This window comes from Chelonia mydas, chromosome 11 (genome assembly GCF_015237465.2).
Source record: "Chelonia mydas isolate rCheMyd1 chromosome 11, rCheMyd1.pri.v2, whole genome shotgun sequence".
Lineage (NCBI taxonomy): Eukaryota > Metazoa > Chordata > Testudines > Cheloniidae > Chelonia > Chelonia mydas.
In genome coordinates, this window is record NC_051251.2 from 52,151,890 (window position 1) to 52,177,292 (window position 25,403).

A 25,403-nucleotide genomic window follows, 5' to 3' on the forward strand; every position below is an offset into this window, starting at 1 on the left:
ATGGGGTTACACAGTAAAGACACTGAGACTGATGTGCTGCTACCTATTATTATGGGGGCTTGAACTCTGACAGCAGAATTATTAAGTAATATTCAAAAAGTGTTACCCGGGGTTTTCAGAACCCAGTGCTATTTGCTAAACCAACCAAGAATATGTCATCTTTTCAGATTGCCACAGGCAGATTCAGATCTCTCAATTCAACTTACTGTGAGAACAAGAAAATTGTATTTTGCCAACTTTGTTCCACTGTTAAGCCAGATAATATGATAGTGCTAACTGGCCAAATCTATTCATAGCTAGATGAATCACCTTACTGCTGTTTGTATAGTAACTTTTCCTATTGTGTTTCCTCCACCGTCTTACCTAGCCTTCCTCCAGGACATAGCATATAAAGAGAGCCACTGTCCTGGAGTCCAAAGAGGGGAGAAATAGGTTAAAATGAAGCAAAGCAGCTCCAGCCTGCAAAGGAAATGCATTTGCATTTCCAACTAAAGGTGGTAACTTGTTCTGGAAAGCCAGTTTGTGTTCAAATCACAGTATTTTTAAAATATGAAATATTCAATGGCAGGATAAAAGAGCCTTTTAAAAGCAAATTCCATGTCCACCCCCGCTCTCTTCCCCTTCACCTTCCCCACCCTGGCCAAAAAAACCCCCAAAAAAACACCATACCACAGTGTCAATTTCTGCAGGGCTCACCATTCGAGACACCTCATCAAAATCTTCAGGAGACATGGGTAAGAGGTTTTCTGTGGTCTGGAGTCTGGAAGGGTGGCTGACATGGGGAGAAGAGAAGGGACAAACCTTCAGCGTATTAACATTAATTCCAATGAAAAAACAGCACCCCTGAAGTCAATTCATTTCCCATTTCAAACTCTTTTCACTCTATTTGATTTTTAGTAGCATGTGCCCCTCACCATGGCATCTGGCTGCCTCTCATTCAGTTTAAAAGGCAACAAGTAGGTAGATGTCACTGAGATGGGTGACTCAGCAAAGTTACATCTTACTCATTCTGCAGTAATGTTAATTACACAGTCTGAACAAATGTGAGCTGTTGGGAAGATACTGTCTTTAGCAAGAGAACCCATTACAGGGAGCTCCTGGGCCCCATGCGCAGTACCACTGAAGTCGCGGGATGGGTGCAAACCCCTATGCCCATGGATCCTATTGCAGCTACATCTACACAGGGATAAAAAACCCAGGGTTGGGCTAGGTCAGTTGACTCAGGCTGCGAGGCTGAAAAATTGCTGTGTAGACCCTGCAAGGATGCAGGGTCCAGAGCTCAAGTTCCAGCCCGAGCCCAAGAATCTACAAGAATCCAGCAATTTTTAGTCCTGTGAGCCAAAGTCAGCTGACCTGGGCCAGCCACAGCTGTGCCATGGATCTTTTATCCCTGTGTAGCCATACCCTGCAAGATCAACCACTCTGACTTTAGTAGGTCACCAGCAGCAGGAGGTTCCACAAGCTAGAGTGTTCTACTTAGAAAGCCCAGCCAGTTCTGAACTGCATTGCTGAGACACAATGTTTCACTCTCTGCAATGCAAGAGTGGTTTTAACAACTGAAATCAGAGGTGGGTGGGTGGGAATACGCACTAATCTACTACATTCAAGTCAGGATAGGTCATGTTCGTCCAAAGAAAATGGAGGTAGCTAATTTTTATGAAAAATCAAGTATGGGAAACAGCTATAAATTGCCCAAATATTTCTACATTTTGTACTTTAATATAGTAGCCTTTTTTCTGTTCTATTATGTGTATTGTGGTGTCTTCCTACCCAGTGGGCTTAGCAAAGCAGGGGAGAGATCTAATGCCAAATCATATACATCTTTAACACTCCTAAAATACACAACATTTTTAGTAGCTTCAAATACTATCCCATTTTTAGAAATCCAGCTGTTCTGGGCAAACTTACACTTCAGATACGGAGATTAATTCAGTCTTGATGTATCCATTCCCTTTGGGGCCATCTAAATCCATAGGCTCAGAGGCTAAAAATAAAATACACCAATGCTTAGCAAATGTTTACTTTGAGAAAAATCTTTTATATGAATTAAAGGAGCAGTGTCAAAAACTATATTTCTTCCTGAAAACGTTTTACCAGCTACTGTTACAACAACTAAGGCTATATTTCCACTTGGTTTCCATTGTGCATTAAAGAAGACTGTGTCAAGTCAGTTCCCCCTGCTTGTGTGACTTTTCCCACATAGCATGAGGGAGGGGGAAAAAAAAGGAAAATATGGCCCTGATCCATGCACGTAGCAGCTTCTACCCCCTGAAGTCAATGCAGCGCCACACAAGTGCCAGCGTCCAGTTACGTGGATCTAATTGCTAGTGGGGACATAAGGTTGTAAAACCACAAAATACGGCAGGCAGACTCTGGGGCAGTTGTATGGCCTGAAACTACCACGTACACATTTTTCAATTTGATTAGATTTCCCATTGACAGCCCTTGTACTACCACACTTTTTTTTCACCTGTTGAACAGTTAAGATACAACTGCTCACATTTTAGATGGGAAGAATTCAGCAGGTCTGGTTCAACTACCGTCATTTAATTGTATATCATAGCTATTATCTGGTATTCCAACATTTCAATGACAAACAAATACCTCAAAATACTTCTGCAAATGAAATGCTGGTATCACTTACTCTCCTTGGGTCTGGAGTAGTATTTCCCAAAGGCATTGTCTTTGGGAATATTTGGGTACAGATAGCTCAGTGGATTTTCAGGAATATTTTCGGCCGCCATCACTTTGTAGTTGCGAATAATATCAGGGAAAGTAACAGCTGAGAGCTCCTTCTTGGTGTAAGGTTCTACCGAATGGAACTGAGGTTCTAGTGAATAAAGAAGGACATGAATCCTAGAGATGGTGCCAAAAGCCTGGTTAAAAGTATACAAAAAAACACAGCTGAGCTTACGTGTTCAGAGAGGATCAAGTGAAGGAAGGGACTTACAGAATGAAATCTAATTTGCACTGTCACAATTTAGTTTTTACTTCCAAAGCAAATACTGCTCCATGCAGAGGAAAGTATGACCTAATATATGTGAGAACAGTTCTTTTCACATATTTTATTCAGAGTGACTGGGGTGACTTGTGTTCACCTCTGGAAACGGGCTGTAATCATATATTTAAATTAAAACATGCTGAAATTTACAAGACTGGACCTTTTCAGCCTCTTCTGATAAAATTCAGATCACATCACCTGCTACCTGATTTGACCCAAACAACCGTGGCTGTTTTATTATGGGGGTGAGCAGGGTATGGATCCCCTGCAAGCTGAAAGTTTGGATTTGGGACAACACTGTCTGTCTCCCACTCAGCCTCTGACTGGCAAAGGCAGGAGCGGGAAGGCTGCAGAGAAGGAAAAACAATGGGTGAGGCAGCAGCTTGCAGCAGCAGCAGCAGCAGATTCTCCTAGGCTGTTTAGTAGCTGGGCTCCATCAGCAGCTGCAGCCTCCTGCCAGCTAGGGGCGATCTGTCTCCTTACAGCATAGGCTGGAAGATGTAGGGAGCCTCTCCTTCGCAGTCAGTGCAGTCCCTGCCCCGCCCAGGCCCCTCCCCAGCCAGCCTGGGTCTGAGCCCAGCTGGGAAGGAGCTGGCCAGGCATGGAGCTGAGCTGACTGCAGAGGAGTTCCAGCTGCCCATCCCCCACGATGTCTTCTCTCCCCCTCTCTGGAGACAGGTGCAGGGGAGCTGCTGAGAGCAGGTGGAGGGGGAGTTACAGGGTCAAAAGAGGGATCTCTGGCTCGGGGGAAGGGCAGCAGCTGCAGCATCTTGGGGATGGAGGAACTTTGGGCAGATGCAGGTGGCAACTGGGGGCACCTTCGGGTGGTGGGGGGGGGCATGAAGGATATGTACTAGGACATGTTGGGATGGAGGAGACCTGTAGAGGGGAATGATACTGGGGGAACCTTGGGGATTTGTCCTCCACCACTTTATAGGCCAAACTGACTCCCCTGGAAATGCCCCTGTCCCCACGGAAGTAAATGAAGCAGCCTACCAGATTGTTGGTGGAATATTGTACTAGTGGTGGTACTCTGGCACTTATCGGGGAGGATTGTTAATTTCATGTTATTGCCAGTCTGTGTAAGGGAGACAGAGGGCTCCAAGGATTTTTAACTTTGGTTTTAAAATGTAGGTATAAACCCAAGTTATTCTCTGTATTTACTTACCATTTTGGGATCCCTCTACCCAGGTAAAAGTGATGGCTCCTTCTCGGCTACTTTCACTAAATCTCAGTAAAAAGGTCCCTGGCCTTTGGTCCTTTAACAAAGCACGTTCTCTCTCCTTGCTGATAAAACCCATGATACAACTGTAATATTAAAAGAAAAATTGTACAATTTACTTCTAAGTACATCCAAAGCCTATTATTAGGCTACCTCATGTAACTAAAAGCAGAATTTTTCCAACTGGTTTATAACATCCCATGCAGCTATAACACCACCATCAATGCACAAATTAAAATGTGCACTCTCACTCCTGGGTGCAGTAGTCCTTGAGCAGCAGCTATCCAGAGAGTGGCTATTCAGCCTTTTCTCTCTTGCTATGTGTAACATGCTATAAAATGTTGTTGTCTCAACACTTTCTAAAATCAGAAATTGGTTTGTTATCCAAAACCAGTGTCTCAATTCAATGGGTAAAATTACTCAACTTACTCATATGTGTGTTTGCAAGACCAGGGCCTAGATGGCAGTTTTAACTTAAAGAGAGCATTAAGTGGGTATTAACGAAAATTGCCACTGCATTCCTTTTTGACATCCTGTGTTTGCTTTAGTATCCCATGCTCCTGTCGGAATCGCAGACAATTGTTTGGATTTCTCAGTATTGTTTGGTTTTGTGCTCACTTCCCAGACAGCATGTGTATCTCTGCCAGATCAGATATTGACAGTCTAGGTTATTTCAACCCCAGTATTACATTGTGTGTTAAAACCATGTTCTCTTATGCTTGGAAACACTCTGATAGTAGCTCACTTTAACTTTCTCACCCTCTTTGTACCATGATTACCAGATGCAGGGTACTATGATGTTTTGTCCCTCTGGAAAGGTTTATCTTTTGTCAGACAATGCTTCAGAGTGATCTGGGGTAACTTTTTTGTGGCCTTGAAGGAAAGGAGCTCTAAGGAGAGCATATAGGGCTGTGTCTAATCTGCTTGTGATGCCTGAATTTACCTGCACAGGGCAGAATGGGCCAGTGTAGTATCCCAGGGTAACATCTATTATATGGGCATGATGGTGAAGACCTTAAAAGGTGGATGATGTCTGAACATCAAGATGACACGAGAGTCTCAAACAGGGACATGAAGGAAGAAACTGCTCTCAAGACAATGACCTCTATCCATAAGCAATATCTGTGTTTTCATGCTTGGGGATGAGGTAGCTCTGATTCAGTCAGTCACTTAGCAATATTGTCCAGGTTTTCTCCAGTAGATCAGAGTTTGAGGGAGAAGCAAGAGATTTTTTTTTTTTTTGCTTTAAATTAATGTTTAAACTCAATTTTATTTATCTAGGAGTTCAAAAGTCCTCTGAACCATTGTTCTTTCCTTATGCAAACACTCATTTATGTAATTAAACCACCATTACTCTAGGTAAATATATATCTTGGCAAGCCCAGTAAATTAGGAAATACACCATCTACCCAAAAGAGAACAGTAGAAATCTACAAAGGTAAATTTTATATATTTAGAGATTTTTAAAAAAAGAACATTTCAGATATTGTGGGTAACAGCTACAAAGGATCCTTTGAGGACTATATATCCCAATCCTTTGTTTGGCAATCTTCAGCTTGATATATGAAAAAGGCAATTTGGGGGCAATTATGATGCCATGTATATGCAACAGGTGTTCATATTGTACAAAAAACAATCAGACTGGTTGGCAGTCTGTCTGATTCAGGGCCTCTTGCGGTTCCAGTGGGTTATTAGCCCCTATTAATTAACTTTCAGCTATTTAGCTTTCCTAAAAAAAACCAATAAATGTTTTAAAGCCTGTGGCTGATGTCACAAACCTGTTTATCTTTGTTCCTAGAGATCATTTTATTGTGTTACCTGCCTGCAAATCCTCTAGGTTTAGTTGAAAAGAAAGGTTTGTTTGTACCTTTTATTTCTGTCTCTGTTCTTCCACTAACAAACAGAGAACTGCTCAGAACAGGGGGGAAATTTGTTGTTTACAACTCTGTATATCTGTAAGATGATCTTGTAGATGGTATTAATGGTATAATTATACAGAGAGAGCCCTGGATACCAGGGGTGAAATCCTGGCGCCACTGAAGTCAGTGGCAAAACTCTCATTAATAGAGCCAAGACTTCACCATATGAACAAACAAACAAGCAAAAATCTCTTATGGATGTGAGAGAGTTAAGTCTTCTGGCTGGATCTTCAAAAATGCTCAGCAGCCAGTTGCTCCCACTGTTAAGCCAAATCTGGACCCCTCAGTGGGTGCTGATCAGTTTGCAAAGATTAGGGCAAAGATTTTCAAAGAGGAGCAGAGATTATATATAGAAAAAGGAGGAGTTTATGTGGGGTGGAGGTCAGAAGTGGAGGTGACAAGTTTGTTGGGGGCATCTGAACAGGAAGCTTTGAGGGCAGAAGTCAGTGCAGAGATATCTGTAGTAGCTAAGCAGAAAATTAGGGTGAGAACACAGCACACTTTAGTATAGTAACTTCCCTGTTAACTCGGCCATATCTGTGGGCCCAATTCAGCAAGGCACTTAAGCATTTGCCTATTTTGAAGCACATGAGAACTTCTGTTGTTCACATGCACAAGTACCTTGTTCAATCAAAGGCTATATCCATAACTTTCCTGGTCTATGTTTGTTAGTCCTGGATATGAGTGTTATCTTACCAGCATAAATGCCCTAAAACGGTCATTAAAATAGTAAGAAAGTTTGTCATTGCTTTCATTAGTTATTGATTGCCAACCTTAATATATAGCTATTTTTACAGTAAGTCACTGAAGGTTCACAGAATCAGAAGCACCTTTCATCATATATGAGCTGTTAACAGGATTGTAAAAAGGTCAAATCTGAACTGACAACTAAAAAGCAGGATTAAAACCCCATTTTGAGCCTATTTCTGGCAGAAGTCATAGCCCATTATTAAAGGGACTATGTGATATCAGCAACACTGAAACCCAAGGTTTCTAAACATTAGCAAAGGAACTGATTTTTCAATCTGGAAAAGAGCTTTACTATTAACATTTTAATTCTTTAACATTTGATCAGCAAAGATTAGCTGCTGTAGCTGGACTCCATCACTGGTATCAAAGGATTCAGTCAATCCAGCTGTTGCCAACAGGAGGCTCACAAATGCACTTTTTTAAACAAGGGTGAATCTTATACAAGATTCCCCTACAGCACCTCAGTCTTCACCTGCTAAACTCCTGTTCTTGTGAGCTAACTCAGTTCTGCTTTGAGATGTGGTGAAAGCTCACTGTACTGTAGGTTGAGAGCGGGTGGTTCATTTCACTTAACCTGAAACTAATCTGAACTTTGACCTTTGGCATTAAAAGGCAGTGCAATGGGTTTATTCACTAAATTCATAGTCTTTTTACCACTGCTTCACCTAACGTGCAGAGGATCCGTCTGGCTCCTTCCAATGAAGACCCAGAACAAACCTCATTTGCCCTATTAGCACTCATTTTATTTCTGATCACAACCGTCATTTTAACAGAGCTAAAGGTGTGAGCCATCAGCTATTCATCTTCATTAGCAACATACAAGATTCTTACCCGTCATTCCAGAGACATAAGAGGTGTTTTTTAATGAGTTCAAGGATGCCCTCAATCCACAGCCAGAAGGGAAAATTTTTATCATTTATGTTTTCCTGAAATTACAGTACATGGGGAGGAAGACATATATAACTGTTACAAAAAGAAATCTGAGTACAATGGACTCAATTTATAACAATGTCCTGAAAAAGCTGCAGTGTCTCTCCTTCCTCTCCTCTTCACCCCCTATTTTTCTTAACACTTTTCCTCTTTCTTTGTTCCTTTTTGCTGCTCTTTTTATTTCATTTATTTATTTTTGTTGTCTCCTCTCTTCCCTCCTCTGTAATAGCTCCAGTTCCTCCACTCCCTAAAATGAAAGATGCTGTGTTGGGATGAGGTGCATCCACTGGTACCATCCTAAACTGGTCTGTGTGGCACAGGTACAGGGAAGAGAAGCTTGGGCTGGCAAGGGGATACCTGGGCCTGCAGGACCTTACACGTGACCTGCTGCCACCACAGGCATGTATATTAGGGTATGTCTTCGTTGCAGAGTTAACTTGGGTGTTGCCCCTAACCCAGCTGCGGTCCACTGGAGAACTACCCTCTTTATTTAAGAGCAATGAAGATCCTTCACTTAATGATTAACAGATGAAATAAAAGTGTAGGAATAAAAGCCAGGAACAGCAGATTGTTGTATCTATGGATTTATGTATTTCAATATAATAGAACATAAAGTGCTCTAGGTGACTTCTACAGAAATTAAGATTCAGTCCCTGAAAAGATGCACACAACTCAGCAGTCTAACCTCACCCCCATATAACTTACATGAACCAATCATAACTGAATCAAAATATTCTCACACACACCCCCTTGCCTTCCCAAAAGCCTAGTGAAAAACAACAGGAATCGAAGCTTTGTCTTCATTATCTAACCTGTTAAATAGACAGTTCCTACCTTGCAGAATCTTGTCCAAGGAATAAGGCCATCAAGAGAACCTCCACCTGTTGGACCTACACAACAAACCAATAGACTGGTTTCAGACGTGTTTATTTGAAATATCAATTAGGCTCAAGACTTAATGTAGGTGAAACCGATCTGTATTTACATATTAAATTTGAAGCATTTGTTTAGTTTCAGTTAGGGGTTTAAAAAAGAAGGAAGAGAAGCTGTTGATTTAACTGTTCGAATAGCTGGTGCAGAGCTAGCAAGCCAGTTTTGCAGAGTAGCCCCTCTAGGCAGTGTTCTGGAGAAGCAGAATGTATGCAAATGACAAACCGATGTTTTGACAGGCACCAGGAAGAGCAATCGAGAGCTTTGCTACAGATTTCATACTAACAATAAAGTAAGGTAGGAACTAATCCAAATACAGAGATAATCTAAAATTGTTATATACTAAGACATTTTCATCTTCAAAATAATTCTAGAAATGTGGTCCAATCATTCTCCATTTATTGGCAGAAGCTATCACACTGAAATTAGGACTATCCATGTGAGTTGAGAGAGAGATTTGGCCCATTAACTCATCAATCATTGCAACATCCTGTGAGATCACGTATTATTCCCATTTCAGCTTTAGGTGACTTGCCAAAGGTCCCACAGAAAGCTTGTATCATAGTGAGGAATAAACCTCATATCCCGACTTCCAAGCCTACTCTTAACTACAGAATCCTTTTCTTTCCCATTAAAATCCTGTAGCGTATGTACGTGTTTTGATTTAAGGGAAAAGCCACAGACATTCCTTTAAATGAAACTGTGGCCCAGTTGCCACAGCTACCTCAAAATGTTCAAAATCCCCCTAGGCACACCACATAACTAGGGAAGTAGTGTATAGTTACGCTCGCAGAGGACGAAGATTCGGTTACTTATTACTATTAAGTATTCCCACTACATTCACAACTGGATTTTCAACTATGAGGCATGGGACCCCCAAAATCTCAGGGGAAACTATACATACTGGCCTGTCAACTGCAAGCCTTTCCAACTCTGACTCTATCTAGTATCCTACTCCCAATATCAATCAATCAGACTAGCTCCAGGCACAAGGGAGAAATTTTTTTTTTTCCCCCTATGTCCATCTAGACTGTGTCTCGGTTCCCAATACCATTGATAGTATCAGAGCACAGACTATTCACACCCTCACATCTGAAAGAATGGATACAGGCTTTATCATCAGACAGCCAAACTCCATATACTAGTGAACTACATACAGCACAGAAGGAAGTCTTGAATTTATTGCAGCTAGTAAGGATTCTCCAATCAATCTCTCCAGTGCTAAGACTGAGTTTTATAACTCAAATGTAATGTAATGATAGGATGGAGGATATCTGTTTACAAACTTAAGTGGAGGTTATCACAGTTTGGGAATTTACCAAGTTGTAAAATACTAAACCAACAGAGATGTCAATAATCAGTATCTCTCTCTCTAACAGCAGGAAACCTGTATTTTTTTTTTATGATGAATATATTCTGCCTTTGTTAAATATTACAGAATTTTAAAACACAGAGAAAAGTGATCTAAACAATGATAAATTATGTTACAAAAGGCTGCCAAACCTTTTAAAGATTTGATATTTGAGCTCTTGATAGAGCTAGAAAATATGCTTTATAAAATGGACAGCTGAGATTTCCAATTTAGATTTTTTTTTAAATATAACCTTTTTATAAAATTTAAGGCTAATGGCAATGCTTCTGGGAATTAAAGTTTTGTTTTTTAAATTAAATCTATCCTTCCTCTTATCCAAACACTACAGAATTAAATTAGTCAGGGTCTCTGAGAACCAGACAGTAAACTGACACCTTTTCGTTGTTCAAGTGGGAATACACAAAAATTGAACAATGAATTAGAGTTTAGCTAAGGACATGTAGGTGGGAAGAGCAGGAGATTTTTTTAACTTGACACATTCCTTTAAGGCTGTCACAGGTCTCTTGGTCCAGCCCTGTCTTTTATGCACTGAATCAAGACAGTACATAGCCGGTCCTGGTCTATGGGCAAGTGTAACATAAAAACCTGAGAAAAAGTTAGTTACTGGACTAAATGACCCATTTCTTGAAGGAATATTTCAGTGCCCTCTCAGAAGTAGATTTGGTCCCAATCCTGTAAACCCTTGCTCAGCAGAAGCGTGTGTGTGTGTGAGAGAGAGAGAGAGAGATCGGCAGGATCTAACCCTTACAGTATACAAACTATTTAGCATGTAGAGAAATGGAAAATGGCTTCAACACTGTAAGTGTGTGACCACAATACAACTCTATCTGCATTACAGAACACTGAATATTAATAGTTTAAAATTGAGCTACAGAGTATAGCTATAAAAAAACCTACAAAATAAAAAAGTTTCCCCAAACGTAAAGTAACCATGGTAGATAATTGCAACAAAAAAAACAGTCCAACATGGTAGTAACTACAGCTGGTCAAAAAAATTTCAAAGTTTGACTTAAAAAAAGGTAGGGGAAAATAAGCTTTTCATTTTTTTCCTATGGAAAAGTTCAATCCATTTTTATCTAGCAATAAGTCACTTTTCCCTAGCAGTCAAACAGGCCATCTACTTACTTAATATAACCAAGAGGAAGGAACATAATAAAAGGGCTTGTAGATATAGAAAAATTTGTTACAGAATCATACCAAGAAGTTTCTCCCCCAGCATGCTCAACTGATCTGCATGAAGTCCCCTTTTAGTTACAGAAGAGAACTGCCAACTTAGCACTTCAGAAAGCTGAGACCATCTTGCACAAGGTGGGTTCAGAAAGAAGGACAAGTTCTAGAGAGAAAACATCATGTCCACAATCTTAAACACACATGAAACTTAGCATGAGCACAAGCGTGTGGTCAAAAAAGTAACACTGAGTTTACATAAAATATGGTGACGTTTGACAATAAATGAGGACTTCTACGTAGATGGAAGGTCCAGCTGACTATGGAGAAGCAGTTAACAATACTGATTGACTCTTGTTCTCCAAGAAAAAAGAAACCTCTTTCGGTTTAATCTAACCCAACAAACCATTCCATGTTACTGAAGAGCAGTGAATTAAATTACTGAATATATACAGTACACTGGGAGAAGCCAAATAAACATCTGAAAATTGTAGTATCCTTTATCATCCTTAACCTTTATATACCTAACAGTTTGCTTGGTTTAAAAAAAGCACACACAAGAAACAAACCCTGACCGACTGACCTTTTCCCCCCCAAAATCCTAGATCCATAAGAACTGAACTTCAGAATAAAGATGAAAGAATGAATTATGTCAAATATTATGAATTAACATGGAAAGACAATCCACATCTCCCTTGTAAATTACACAATAGTTTCAGGATACTGACTTACACTTTTAACATTCTATCTATCTTTCATGTCAACAACACTTAGAAGTAAGTATTCTGTAAATACCTTGGGTTCAGTAGTCAGCATGTTGTACCACAAAATGGAAGCCCATCCACTTGGAAGCTGGCTCACATTTGAGATCACAACAATGGGAAGGGATGTGGTCTATAAAAGAGGTTTTTGGAATTATTTGGGATACAGTTCTACTACTGTAGATACTTTATTACACACATTGATTTAGGTATATATACTATCATCTTTCATATACAATAAATACATTATCAATTTGTGATGAACATGGGCTATGTCTGTACAACTAATTAATTCTGATCAATATTGTGAAATGGTTTTATGAAAAACTGCTGCATTACTAGTGTCTATATGAATGTGGATCCACTATTGCTGACATGGCCTGTAGCAGGTACACACCAGACAGGGGCAATGTGACATACTTAAGGTTAATAACGGCATTTAGACCTCATAAAGGTCATGCTAAAAAAAAGAAGTGGCATCCTTAGAAATCCTGTCATATAATGGGAAACACACAAAACACATCCAAGACTCACTAGTGAAGGAATGTAGTAAATGCTGGTAGAGACTGCTATAATGAAGTTTACAAAACAGTTCCCTATTTTCACATGATTATAACTTACCAAACCTTTTGGATTGATGTTTTCTATGTTAGCAAATTGGGGGGGAGGGAGAGTTGAGTTTTTTTGGGACTGGGGGAGTATGTTGGAATTGGTGGACATCCCTTCAACCAAGAAGTCAGTTTTACATCTCATTCAAAAGTTGGCACCTCCAGCAGCCCTTCTAGTGCTAGCCTGGGGCACTGGTTCAGTTCTGACCTGAAGGGAAGAGTGCTACCCAAAGAACTGCAGGTACCAATTCTGCAACATAGAGTATTCTTTCTGAGGTTTTATAAACCAGACCCAGCCTTACTTAGGTGCTGAGATTTGAAAGAATCAAAATACAAAGGCCCTATCACTATATGCGGTGACACTGCTAAGTATTATCAATGGATTTGAAAACAACAATGGAGGCAGAAAAAATGCTGAAAATTCTAATACAGTAGAACCTTAATTTTATGAATACCACTCTTACAAACTCTTTTTTTTTTCCCCAAGAGGATAATAAAAATCACAACAAAAAAGTGATGATGATGATGAACAAGCATGTCTTCAATGCACTGACAATTCCTTTGCACTGGCTTGAAGGACAAGAAAGCGATACAATGCACCATGGTGCATCTTATGCACCATAACTACTGTAATTCTGAGACATTCCTAAAAATTGAACTCAGGCCCCAATTATTTCATAGAAGAGGGGTTTCTACTGTACTTTAATTTTATTCAGAGATTGTTATTTCTCAGAATTAATTTCAACCCTATCTAATCTACGTAGTAACCTTACCTCTAGATCTACCACCAGCCCAGGCTGGCACAGCTGAGTTTCAAAGCTGAGGGAATGAAGTTCTTCTGTTACAATGAGAGGACCCTTTAAAAAACAATCATAGGGAATTAAATGATTAAGCTCAAATCTTTAAAACATTGGAAATAAGACATTTTAGGCTGTTAGGCTTGATATGTTATGTTAAATATTGTATGGGAACCCATTTAGTAAGGTACCTCTTACTTCCCCAGCAGTGTATAAGCTATGAAGTTACTGTCAGTCAAAATAATGACATTTAGTATTCATTGGTTAATGTAAAAGCAAGACCCCTATAAGCAATTTTTCAAATATTCCAATTAAGTGGTTCTAGGGATTAGAAGAAGTGTCATTAGGCAGGGAAGGGAGCAGTTTGATGGTCTCCTGGCTTAGACAGAATGAGTCGTCATCCCTCACCCCCCCATTATTTCCTTTTCTTCCTAACTTGTTTAGAAGACTGTATATTTTAGAAAGACAAATAAAATTGAGCACAAAGGGCAGTTTTTAGGTAATACCACAGGATAACTCTGCGTAATGTCATACAGCTTTGGACTCTATGGAAAACCAAAATGCTAATTTGTGCCCCGTTATCTAAAACTTCTTTGAATCTGTTCCAATGGCCAAACATTGGGGTGAAGAGTGCCCTCTGCATAGGTATATGGAGGGCACCCTCCATGGCAAATCTCACCCTATCCGGGAGGCGGGAGCCTTCACCTCTCCTGGAAACTTCTAGATGCTCCTGCCCTTAGGCTTCCAAGGGGTAATAGCAAGGGCACTGGATGTCGTCCACAGCACTTCCCCTAGAGCGCACATGGACATTTCAGCAGGAACTTCCTGGTCCCCTCCATGTCTGCTACTGATCAATCCCAGGGAATTCTGCCATTGGCAAAAATTCTTGTTAGAGCCATGCCGCCAGGGGGAGAAGGCACAAAGGAAAAGCACCAAGCTGGGATCTTATATACATAGTACGGTGCCTATGTCTGTGATTCCAGGGCTTGCTTTCCCTGAGGTTTTAAGTTCCTACCCTGCTCTGCCCATTTTCCCCTTGAGGATTTTTCCATGGGATTGGGCAGTTTGGCCCACTATCAGGCATTTAATAGTCCTTAATATTTAAAAAAACTGGACCAAGAGAGGGGGGAGAAAAAGTCAGTGCTTCTTACCTCATTAGTTCTGCTTCCTGTATTTTTTTGTTCCTTTAATTGCTGCAGACAAAAAGAACAAACCAAAATAAATGACAGTCCCGACTGAAAAAGTGACTGTTACAAATAAAAGATGTATTTACATAAATAAAGTAGCATTTGCACAGTCCCTTCTGCATAACTGGTCATGAATCTGCTGCATTAGTCTCTGATCCTCTTTAGCTCCCAAACATGGGAACCAGGGGATTTGACTGTAGATACAGTAGATAACTGCTATCCCTTTATAAAAGCATTCTGCTGTGAAAACAGATATTGCAACCTGAATTAATATCTTTTTATCATGCTGCAATGATTGTGTAGAAAAGGCCTTTCTTAGAGGCACAGCAAGAGTTATTGATGAGCGTGGGATAGACTAAATAATGGATTATCATCAATGAGCATCCACCCTAAATTGGTCTAGGAGAATGTCGGCCGACTCTGTACCATTGTTAGTGCCCTATGTATAGGTCTAGGCAAATAGGAGAGAAGAATCCTGCATCTGAATCCTCCATTTGCATCTGATTCCTCTCCAGATAGGATGGATACTCGCTACCCTTCCTAAATCAGCATGGCAGTGAGATTATTTAGTCCGCTAAATTTGTGGGCTGTTGTCTAAAAGCCCCTTCCCTAGAGAATTCAGCTCTAACCTTTCTTTCCCAACACATCTAAAACCTCCCTACTCGTGGCTTGCTGCAGAATCCTTTCCAGAAACACTCTCCCTACTGCCCCAGCACCTCCACTGCTGCAGGTTTCCTCTCTTTTCCTCACAGAAACTGATACCCTCGCTACAATTTATTAGCAAATGTTTGTTTCAGGCCACAGGGCAGTAAAAATTTTCCAGTGTAGTAACAGATTATAAAGAGTGTGGCCTTCAGCTCTCCTAGGACCCAATCTTACTTCCACTCAAGTCAGTGGCATAACTCCTTATGTAGGGGTCATTTGGCTATTTGGTACCACTAGGGTAGAAAGCAGTGGCACTTTAAAGCAGTAGAGAGTCAGTACTTAAAGGAATGCTTTCTGCAAACAGTGACTTAAGACATATTAGACAGTGATCTAAAAGTGGGAAGGCAAGAAAAGTGTACCCCACCAGATGCCTGAACTCTGCTGCTAGGCTTCCATTAGTGGATTCCTCCATGTTCATCACTTTTGTATTTGTTCCCAGAATGTTAAATTTTCTGAACCTACACGAAGAGAGGGGGGAGTTATCAGACTTTAATTCATTTTAAAAATACCCAACATGGCAAAAAAAAAAAAAAAAAATGGAAAGAGTGCAGGTGCAACATACCCTTTTACTGTGTTCTTCTCATTCACGTCCCTGCAAAGGAGATTCAGATCTTTGTAAGTTCCAAAAGTAAACCACACACATAGAGGGGAAAAAAAGGCTTATTTTCTCTTTATATTTCTAATTGATAGAGCTGGTTGAAAACTGGTGGTAATACTTGTGGAAAAAAATGAATTTTTTTGCCAAAAAAAATCAATGAAATTTCAAAACTCTCTGATCAGCTCCAGTAATCAAGAAAGCAAAATGTTTACTAGATTAAATGTATTTCACATCACTGTACATTTCCCCCCAAAATTTAGATTTCTCCAAGGTGCCTTTATAATCAAAGACAGCCCTTCACTTTACTACACTGTTTATAACTTTGGTACTCCATTGTAAAAGATAAGAGTTCATAAACTACTTTCATTCTAAACCCCTAATTTCAAGCACAAAAAGCTACCATTTAACTTGAAACAGTGTTGCCCAGTACTCATGATTTTTATCATAAACCTCGTGATATTAGATGTTAAGTCCCAGATCCTGGAGTCAGATAATTATGTGAGAATCTGCTTGTTTTGTTTTGTTCAAGTAAGTTTCCAACCCTTGTAGTGTTTGTGGAGAAAAGCCTCACTGCACACTAAATAATAGAATTTAAATAAAAAAAATTAATTTGGGTTTTTTTTAAATTATCATTTTTCAGCCAATCATGATTTCTGAAGGCTGATTTTTGGATGCCTGGGGTTGGCAACAGTGTTGAATTATCTCAAGCACATTGTTGGCTGACAGGCGAATTTTGTTTAGAAGGTTTGGTAACAGTCTGTTTGGAGTTTTCTGATTTGAATGTGAATAAGCAGAGGGTTTGTTTTTTTTTATAGTTAAGACATTTCTCAAATTTTTATCTTAGGGGGCTCTTTTTTGCATGTGGATAACTCAAAAATGGTTTTGTCTTAAAAGTTTAATCTTGTCATCTGTATAGTCCCCAATGTGGAATGCCTATTCTGCTAACTTTGAGAGAGACTAGTTGATAATTAAAGCTGTATGTGAATGAAAATAGCAGTATAGGGTCAAATTCTGCTCTCAGATAGAATTAATGGGAAATGCACGTGCATGCGCGCACAGACAATTTACCCACACAGTGAGTGACTTTCCTTAGTAAATAAGGCTCCAGTACTACAATGAGCTCTGCACGGGTGGGACCTATGTGGAACTCACTGCAGGGCTGGGTCTACATCTTTCCCTGTGATGCAAAGGTATATACTAGAAATGGAAGAGGATGGGGAACTGTTCTCTTGCACCTAGCAAGGAAGCAGAATTATAGTGAAAATATATACTGGTATATAAACTGGTACAACAGGGCCCAAGGTCTACTCTGTCATTAAGTGTCTATCTCATGCGCTTTTTACTGGGGCAGATCATCATAACTATATACGGGATATGAAAAAGATGAAACATACTTATCAAATAAGACTTTCACTTTTAAATTATAATTCAGTTCTTGTAGCTTCACCAGCAATCTGGAAAGAGAAATAAGTACAGATGACTGCAACTGCAAAGGCTTTACTTCTCTCAGAAACATGGCTCCTGTTTTATTTTGGTGATGAACAAAATGGCTTCTTGATTTGTCAGTTCCTTTTAAAAATCAATGAGTCAGCATGAAATTTCCATCCTGCATTTAAATCAGACATTTTGCTACAGACTTCACTGGGAGTGTGACTAGTCCCTTTTGACTGACTGGATACTGCCCACTGATAAGTCATCTTTGATATATTTATTTGTTTTTTCTTTCCATTTTGAATAATAAACAGTGCCTGTACACAAGCTCTGAGTGCCCTACCATTTATTTGTAATTACAAAACCAAATAATGCAGTGCAGTTAGCTCACCCCATTTTTCTGGAGCTCCAGCTCCTAATTAAATGCTAACGCACCATACACTGACCTACACCTCAATTCACTGAACGCTTTTCAAAGGTAACAGTGAAACAAGTGGTCCCTGTAGCATGCCCCGGAGAGGCAATTCGACTCTATTTCAGACCAGGGATAGGGGTACAATCAAGAGTCCATGGCACTGATGGAGAACACTCTACCATCCAGCCCCTCTCTATTATAATTAAGGGGGATCTAGTGTGAGCTCCCATGCTAAATCAGAGCTGTACCAGTGTCTTACAAGGAGACTAGTATTATTGAGAACTACAGAACTATGCAAAAGACAGGAACTTTGAAGGTGAGGCCTGGAAGGGAACTGACTGTTACCCATCATGGAAAGACCATTCTTAACCACTTTTATATGCAAAGAATTATTCTAAGTATAAGCAAAGAAAGTAAGTGTATTATTAGCTGACACCTATGCAAACTAAAGGAGCTTGTGAAAGGCAAGGAGATATTGGCAAACTAACTGTAGTTCTAGTCAAGGAAGTGTCATTAAATGTGGTATAAAATGGCTATTGCTAGAGCCCTACCAAATTCACGGCCATGAAAAATGCGTCACGAACCGTGAAATCTGGTCCCCCCCCATGAAATCTGGTCTTTTGTGCGCTTTTACCCTATATTATACAGATTTCACGGTGGAGACCAGTGTTTCTCGAATTGGGGGTCCTGACCCAAAAGGGAGTTGCAGGAGGGTCTCAAGGTTATTTGGGGGTCGGGGGGGGGGGGCGTGTCACGGTATTGCCACCCTTATTTCTGCACTGCCTTCAGAGCTGGGCAACCAGAGAGCAGCGGCTGTTGGCAAGGCGCCCAGCTCTGAAGGCAGCGCCCTGCCAGCAGCAGCGCAGAATTAAGCATGGCTGTGCCATACCATGCCACTCTTACTTCTGCACGGCTGCCTTCAGAGCTGGTGGCCAGAGAGTGGCAGGTGCTGACTGAGGGCCCAGCTCTGCAGGCAGCCGTGCAGAAGTAAAGGTGGCAATACCATACCATGCCATCCTTACTTCTGCGCTGCTGCTGGCGGTGGCTCTGCCTTCAGAGCTGGGATCCCGGCCAGCAGCCGCCGTTCTCCAGTTGCCCAGCTCTGAAGGCAGCACACCGCTAGCAGCAGCACAGAAGGAAGGGTAGCAATACGGCAACACCCCCTGCTACAATAACCTTGTGACCCTCCTACAACTTCTTTCTGGGTCAGGATCCCTACAATTACAACACTGTGAAATTTCAGATTTAAATAGCTGAAATCATGAAGCTTACAATTTTTTAAAACCCTATTACCGTGAAATTGACGAAAATGGACCAGGAATTTGGTAGGGCCCTCGCTATTGCTCAAGGGAAGAGGACAGGTTGGGGGGGTGGGGGGGGATTAACTCCCCAAGACACTGCACCTGAGCAATCATGAATACAGCCTAGTGCTCCCTGGTTAGTCTGCTAATGGTGGTTCATCCTTCCTCACATCAAAGTGGCCTGAATGGTTTAGACTGAATGCCTTCAACTCCCTTCTGGCTACGGAGGCAGGACTGTGTCACTCAATACCAGGGCCCTGACCAAAGGAGTAAAGTCAGAGGGTTCCAAACAGAATCTTGGTCAGTTCTCAGCCAGAAGGAAGTGGAGCAGTGAGTGGGAAGAGGGAGGAAGAAAGGCAGGGCCCAGGGAAATCCTGCCAGAACACTTTCTCTATCACAGAGCGCTCACTATATTTTGTTTCTGGTCACTTAGCCAGATGGAAGGTTTTGCAGCCCTTTCAGCTACAGGAAGTCCAATGAGGGAATAGGCTTACCACAAAGAAAAATTACCTCAGTTTTACTGTGAACTGCACTCCAGTCTTCAGGACCAATGGCCTCTGAGGATGAGTTGGCATGCAAGGCTGCCTCTCCACCACAAAAGAACTGCAGGGGGAACAAAACCATGGACATTTTTAGCTACGTTAGTACAATACTGTTAAAAAGTGATGACACTTTCAGCACAAAACAGATTACAGTCTAATTTATTTACTACAGTATTTTTAACCAATATCCACAATAAATTGGTACTGTGTGCACTTTCAGTTCCTATTTATTCAGGTACTAAATCTTTGGACTCTATTCTTACTAAAGTGATATGTTTTTAAGTTGGATGGAACTCTAAAAATATAAACTTTTATTTCATCAGGGCTTTTTAAAAAAAAGCACTAAAAATAAAATTAACAGTTTGAAGAAAAAAGAAAGCTACTTCACGCAACTTTAAAAATCAAACGGCATGTAAATAATAAAGGACAGAACTGGTACAATCATAGGTGAGATGGATCATTCTGTTAGTTTACACTCTATCTGCAGCACTATGGATTACTAAATTCTTAAAGTGTTCATACTGTGACTGGATGTCAGGCTCTAGGACGGTATTTCTCATCCTACTCGCGCAAGCACACTATGCATATAACTAAGGAAAATGGCAAGATTTAGGCCTTTATATCTTCTCCATTTGCACCGTTTCTAATGGGGCAGGAGCGGATTTGTCTTTTTCACCTGTGGGTTAGCTAGGGCGCTTGAGTGGGACTCAGGAACTGGGGGTTCTATTCTCAGCTCAGACTGTTGTGGGATCTTGGACAAAATCACTTTACTCCTTTGGACCTCTTCCCCTCCCACATCTCATCCGTCTTATCTGTTTAGACTGTAACTACTTCAGGGCAGGAATCCTATGTTACGTATTTGTACAGTGGACCCTGATCTTGGATGGGGCCTCTAATTACTACTGGAATGTAAATAATTGCCTGGAGATGCAGGGCTAATCTGATTCATCCCAACTCCCACCCAAGGAAATAAGAGGTGGACAGTTTCCAAGGTATTCATCCTGCATGTATCTCTGTGGGTAGACCCCAGCTGCGCACACATGGAGCAGCTTGCAGGACTAGAGCCTAAAATCAGAAATGGACTAACGGTCCAAAGCTTGATTCTGTGTGAACTGAAGACAGTGGCAAAACTCCCATTGACTTAAAGGTGCAGAATCAGGGGCTTAAACAGGAGAGCTTACAGGGAAAATCCTAGTAACAGACAGCCCCGTTTTGGTTTTTTGTGAAGAATAAAAGAAAACAGCAGGTGGGGCACTAACCCGTGCGTGTGTGACATGTTAAGTGGGGAGAGTCTACCATACATTCACACAGACCAAACAAACATATGCATCCATTACCTCTGAATGAGTTGTTTGAAAAGACTGCATGTGCGGTCTTGCAGGACTTGTTTGTTTTTTGTAATGGGATCTGGCTCATATGTAAATTTCTGCTCCAATTCCTCAAGCTTTTTAAGCTGCTGACGAACTTGCTGAAGACTCTCAGCAACAATGGTGAACCTGCAAAAAACACATCTTATTGATTATTGTTACCAAACACTGGTATTACAGTAGTGCCCAGACACCACCCAGCTCTGACTCCAGTTAGTATGTTTCTAAGAGTCACATGGTCCTCAGGAACTTGTGAGCTTGTCTCAGTGGAAAAAAGACGATGATGATGTAGGTTTGGCAAGGATCTGTTGTTAGTGCAGGTAAACATTTAAATCTCCAGAATCTGCCCTCTTCACCTCTCCTTCCCATGTAAGTACTGTGACCTATTTAAAGTAATAAGGAATGGAAGCGTTTCCTCGAGTTACTAGCATCTGTTTTTTGGAGGACATGTTTTGGGTATTGGAGACAATGCATGCATTGTAAGGCTGCTTAAATAAATTGCTGTACTGCATTTGGTGCCATAATGGAGATTTCTGTCCTCTCTACAGTGCATTAGCTCTGCAGCATAGGAAATTATATTTAAGCAATCTTAGGGCTAACATGACATATAGTCTTTAAAGTGCCACAAGTACTCCTTTTTCTTTTTATGACGTATAAGGTAGTTTATATGATATTTAATAAGGAAAACTATATTTCTCCCCCAATTAGAGCCCTCATTCTCTAGTGGCAAATTCAGTGGGACTTGCATCATCTTACACCAGAAATTACAGTAGAACCCCATTTATCCAATCCTCTATTATCCAGCTCTCCCTATTAAACAACCAAGGCACACAGGTCCAGAAGCAAGCAATCTCTCCTGCTGCCACTAGATGGCACTGCAGTCTTATACCTTCCCATTCTCTGGATTATCAGATCTGGGCCCCCTCTCAATTAGATCAGATAAATGGGGTTCTGCTGTAACTTGTCCTTGAAGGAGAAACTAAGTGTCAATTTACAACATTTATCGGCACAAATACTTCCTAGAGGACTTCAACCTTAACACCAAGGCTCAATTCGGCCTCTGGAACATAAAAAGGCAAATTGTACTTCACGTACAGAAAGTTATACAAGAAAGGCAGTCAATGTTTTCTTCAGACTTCCTCGAAAAGAATGAATACAATACAACATTATATAACTTTCAGGAGCACAGTGAAATATGCTTGTTGGTTCTCTTGTGGATAAAAAAAATTACAATTTTAACAACAGTAAATTGACTGTGGGCCAAAATATTCTGAGCATGCCCATTTTCAAATATATTTGCTTATCAGACTTTCCTTCGTGGTATGTTTCAAAACCCCTGGGGTCAGCTGAACTGCGATGTAGAGACTTACCAGTTTTGTAGCTGGTCGAGGCAAGCATTGGGTGGACCACCAATACAAGCAATTTGTTGTCTATGCTTCCATTCAACAAGCTCTTCGTTAATCAAAGCACTTTGTGTGTGCTCTGATATATTCAACAGGTTTATTATTTTGGTCACCACTTCCTAAAGAGAATATCAGATTCCTCTGTTTAATTATTGTATTTTAAGTACATTTAATTATTTGCTTTATCAATTAATGCTGCATCTCACACAACTTTGCAAGGAGCTCTGAATAACAGAAAATCTACTCTGCTAACATGAACTTGGAGAGCTGCTCTTTTTCCTCAACCAGCAGAGTATTTGCTACACAAAGAGAAAAGACAAAGTTCTGCTAACCCCGCTGACTTCTCCCAAGTGACTAACCTTAGATTCCCCAATTCTGCAATGACCTCTATGCAAGTGGACCCTGGTGCCCATACAGACTCGTTGCAGAATTGGGGCTTACAGTATTACAAGACATGTATGACTATTTAAGAAGCGTTTAAACAAACAAAAAAAACAGCACTTTCTAGCATCACTAATGAGATATGACACATTTCCTTTCCCGTTATTGCACCAGCTTTAGCTGGTTAAATAAGAGTTCAAAATGAAAAGGCTGGTTTAGTAAGAAAAATCCTAAAATAGAAGCCGTGCAATTGCTTTAAGAGGTTTGGACTCCCAATAACAATGCAAAGGGCACAAGAACATTTAAACTGGCGTTAACAATCAAGCTGCTTCTTTGTTTAAAACCATGGTTCTTTTATATCCTATGATAAGCCAAGCCAAAGAGAACAAAAGTGCATATTTTCAAACTAAAGTATTCTGGAGCATCACCTTTCGCTTAAGGTCAAGTGTTAGAAACATCTTCTGGAGGAGAAGCTGTTCTTTCTTATATTCATCCTGTGCCACTCCATTGGGTTCATTTTCTAGAAAATAAAATCAAACAATAGAATAAGAAATATTTTGTGCGGGGGAGGGTGGGGGAAATTGTTTCTACTTTCAGTTAGACATTAGGAAGTCTGCAAAAGCTGATGGCAGCAGAGTCCGTACAAAGTGCTGAGGAGCCTAGTGGCTGGAGAGAAAATCCTGGCATTGTCTCTTCCTGTTTGGCTACTTGCTGAAAGATTTCAAGAAGGGGAAAACCACATCCTTTCTTCTGCTTGAAAATATTAATTTAATTTAAAAGCTCAGTAGTTCTCAATTACATTCACACCCAGGTTTCACGAGGGATTTAGACCAGGGCATCACCAAAATTACTCAACTGGCAGTGTCCAGATTATACTATGCTGTTTAATGCTTAGAAAGATGTTCAAAAACTCCCCAGTTCTCCTTTTGAACAAATAGCCCAGTCCTACATCCCCTACTCATGCCAGTAGAACCAGTCAAGTCACATAATGAAGCGTTTCACCATCTTTGATATTGAAAGTTCAATTAAAAAGAACAGTGGCATGCAATTCTCTCTGGATGGCTCTCATCTTCGGTTCAACACTCTTTGTATTTGCTAACACTAAACAATTTATCATTTTGTTAAATGGTAACTTTGTTTTTTAGATGCCAACAGTTTTCAAAACATGCAAGATGACAAATCCTCATTAATGGCTAGTCACTTTCCAACTTTGGTTTTGAAAAATGAAGCCTTTGTAGAATGTTCCAAGAACAGAACCAACCAACTTTAATCACTCCGGTCCCAATTCTACTGAAGTTAGTGGCAAAACTCCTATTAACTTAAATGGTGCAGGATCAAGGCCTTTTGCGGAGGCAGAAGGGGAGAGAAGAGAGAGCTCCTCTAACTCAAAAACGGAAATTCGTACTTTCTCCAAACTTTTAGACATTAGGGAGAAACTCCTTAGCAGAGACAAAGTAAGTCAAGTTTCAGCCCATAAAGAATTTTTATCTCAAAACTACTAACTGACTGAAAACAAGGATCTATATAATTAATATGTAATCTCAATTTATATATATAATATATTTTAGAGGCGTACAAGTGCATCTCTATTTAAAGTTATAAAATTTCATAATAAAATTACTTATGTATGCAACGAATACACAAGAGCAGGGAGAAGCCCAAGCTCCAGAGATAAGATCTAGGGCTGTACTGTCTCAAAATTCATGGGGTTTTGGAGTTGGGGTTTCTAGTAACGATGCAAAGGACAAAAGAACATTTAGACTGGTATTAAAAACGCTTTCCAACTTTACATAACGGTGGGCATTGTGAGATGAAATATTTTAGGTAGGCAGAACAAGTAAAATTAAACCCAACAATTGGCATCTCTCTGAATTTGGCTGTCTCTAAATCCTGATTACTGGTACAATCTAATAAAAACAAATTTCTGTACTGTACTTGAGATTTCTTATGGATGAATCTCACCTCTGTTCTGTAAGGTTTTGCATTTGAAGTCATATTCATCTTGCACATCCTCTAGAGTCTTGATGTCTTGTTCTACTTCCTACAAAGCATCAACATCGTAAAACACAGTTAGTCAAATAGACTTGGTCATATGAGACTTTTACTGATTGGCAATCATGTGATACCAGCTACTTGGAGGCCATAAAAGACTAGGACTGGAAGAAACCTCAGGAGGTCATCTAGTCCATCCCCCTGCTCAAAGCAAAAAGAAGGTAGTAAGAAAAATCCCCAAACTAACCATTGCCTTCTCTGCCAACGGAAAGTTCACTTGTAATAAAACGGGGCTAAATTCTGACCTTGCATAGTCCCACACAACTTTAATGAGGTGAGGAGAATTTATGCATGACATGAGGCAGAATTTGGCCAGTGAATGGCATTTAACGATGTTGGGACAAATCCTTCAGCCCTCACTCAGGAAAACTCTCATGAAAGTCAGAGTAAGCACTACAGGATTTGTCCTACAGAAGATCAATCAATCAAGATGAAGTTATTAAAAAAAAACGTGCAGGGCAAAACCGTAGAAGCAGGTCTGATTTATACAAGCGGACGATCTGGCTTCTAATAATTTTTATGGATGAACTATATATAATTTCTCAAACTACCTCCTTTCTTCTA

The 25,403-nt window shown here is 40.4% G+C and overlaps 1 protein-coding gene across 10 annotated transcripts in view; it reads right to left on the bottom strand.

The window, feature by feature from the left end:
• Window positions 1-25,403, bottom strand: part of STAT1 (signal transducer and activator of transcription 1) — a 43,614-nt gene that overhangs the window by 4,433 nt on the left and 13,778 nt on the right. For 5 of the 10 annotated variants that reach the window (XM_037912540.2, XM_037912542.2, XM_043524867.1 and 2 more), the window contains 18 exons: window positions 24,750-24,828; window positions 23,216-23,307; window positions 22,374-22,525; window positions 20,974-21,132; window positions 19,605-19,697; window positions 17,342-17,401; window positions 15,912-15,941; window positions 15,714-15,807; window positions 14,609-14,650; window positions 13,434-13,517; window positions 12,087-12,185; window positions 11,322-11,457; window positions 8,657-8,712; window positions 7,724-7,818; window positions 4,170-4,309; window positions 2,645-2,830; window positions 1,909-1,984; window positions 670-772 (listed from right to left, as the gene is read on the bottom strand). In XM_037912540.2, the coding sequence (XP_037768468.1) occupies window positions 670-772; window positions 1,909-1,984; window positions 2,645-2,830; window positions 4,170-4,309; window positions 7,724-7,818; window positions 8,657-8,712; window positions 11,322-11,457; window positions 12,087-12,185; window positions 13,434-13,517; window positions 14,609-14,650; window positions 15,714-15,807; window positions 15,912-15,941; window positions 17,342-17,401; window positions 19,605-19,697; window positions 20,974-21,132; window positions 22,374-22,525; window positions 23,216-23,307; window positions 24,750-24,828 (1,776 nt within the window). The remainder of the gene's footprint in view (window positions 1-669; window positions 773-1,908; window positions 1,985-2,644; window positions 2,831-4,169; window positions 4,310-7,723; window positions 7,819-8,656; window positions 8,713-11,321; window positions 11,458-12,086; window positions 12,186-13,433; window positions 13,518-14,608; window positions 14,651-15,713; window positions 15,808-15,911; window positions 15,942-17,341; window positions 17,402-19,604; window positions 19,698-20,973; window positions 21,133-22,373; window positions 22,526-23,215; window positions 23,308-24,749; window positions 24,829-25,403) is intronic. The other 5 variants (XM_027832034.3, XM_043524870.1, XM_043524869.1 and 2 more) reach the window with 1 other exon arrangement.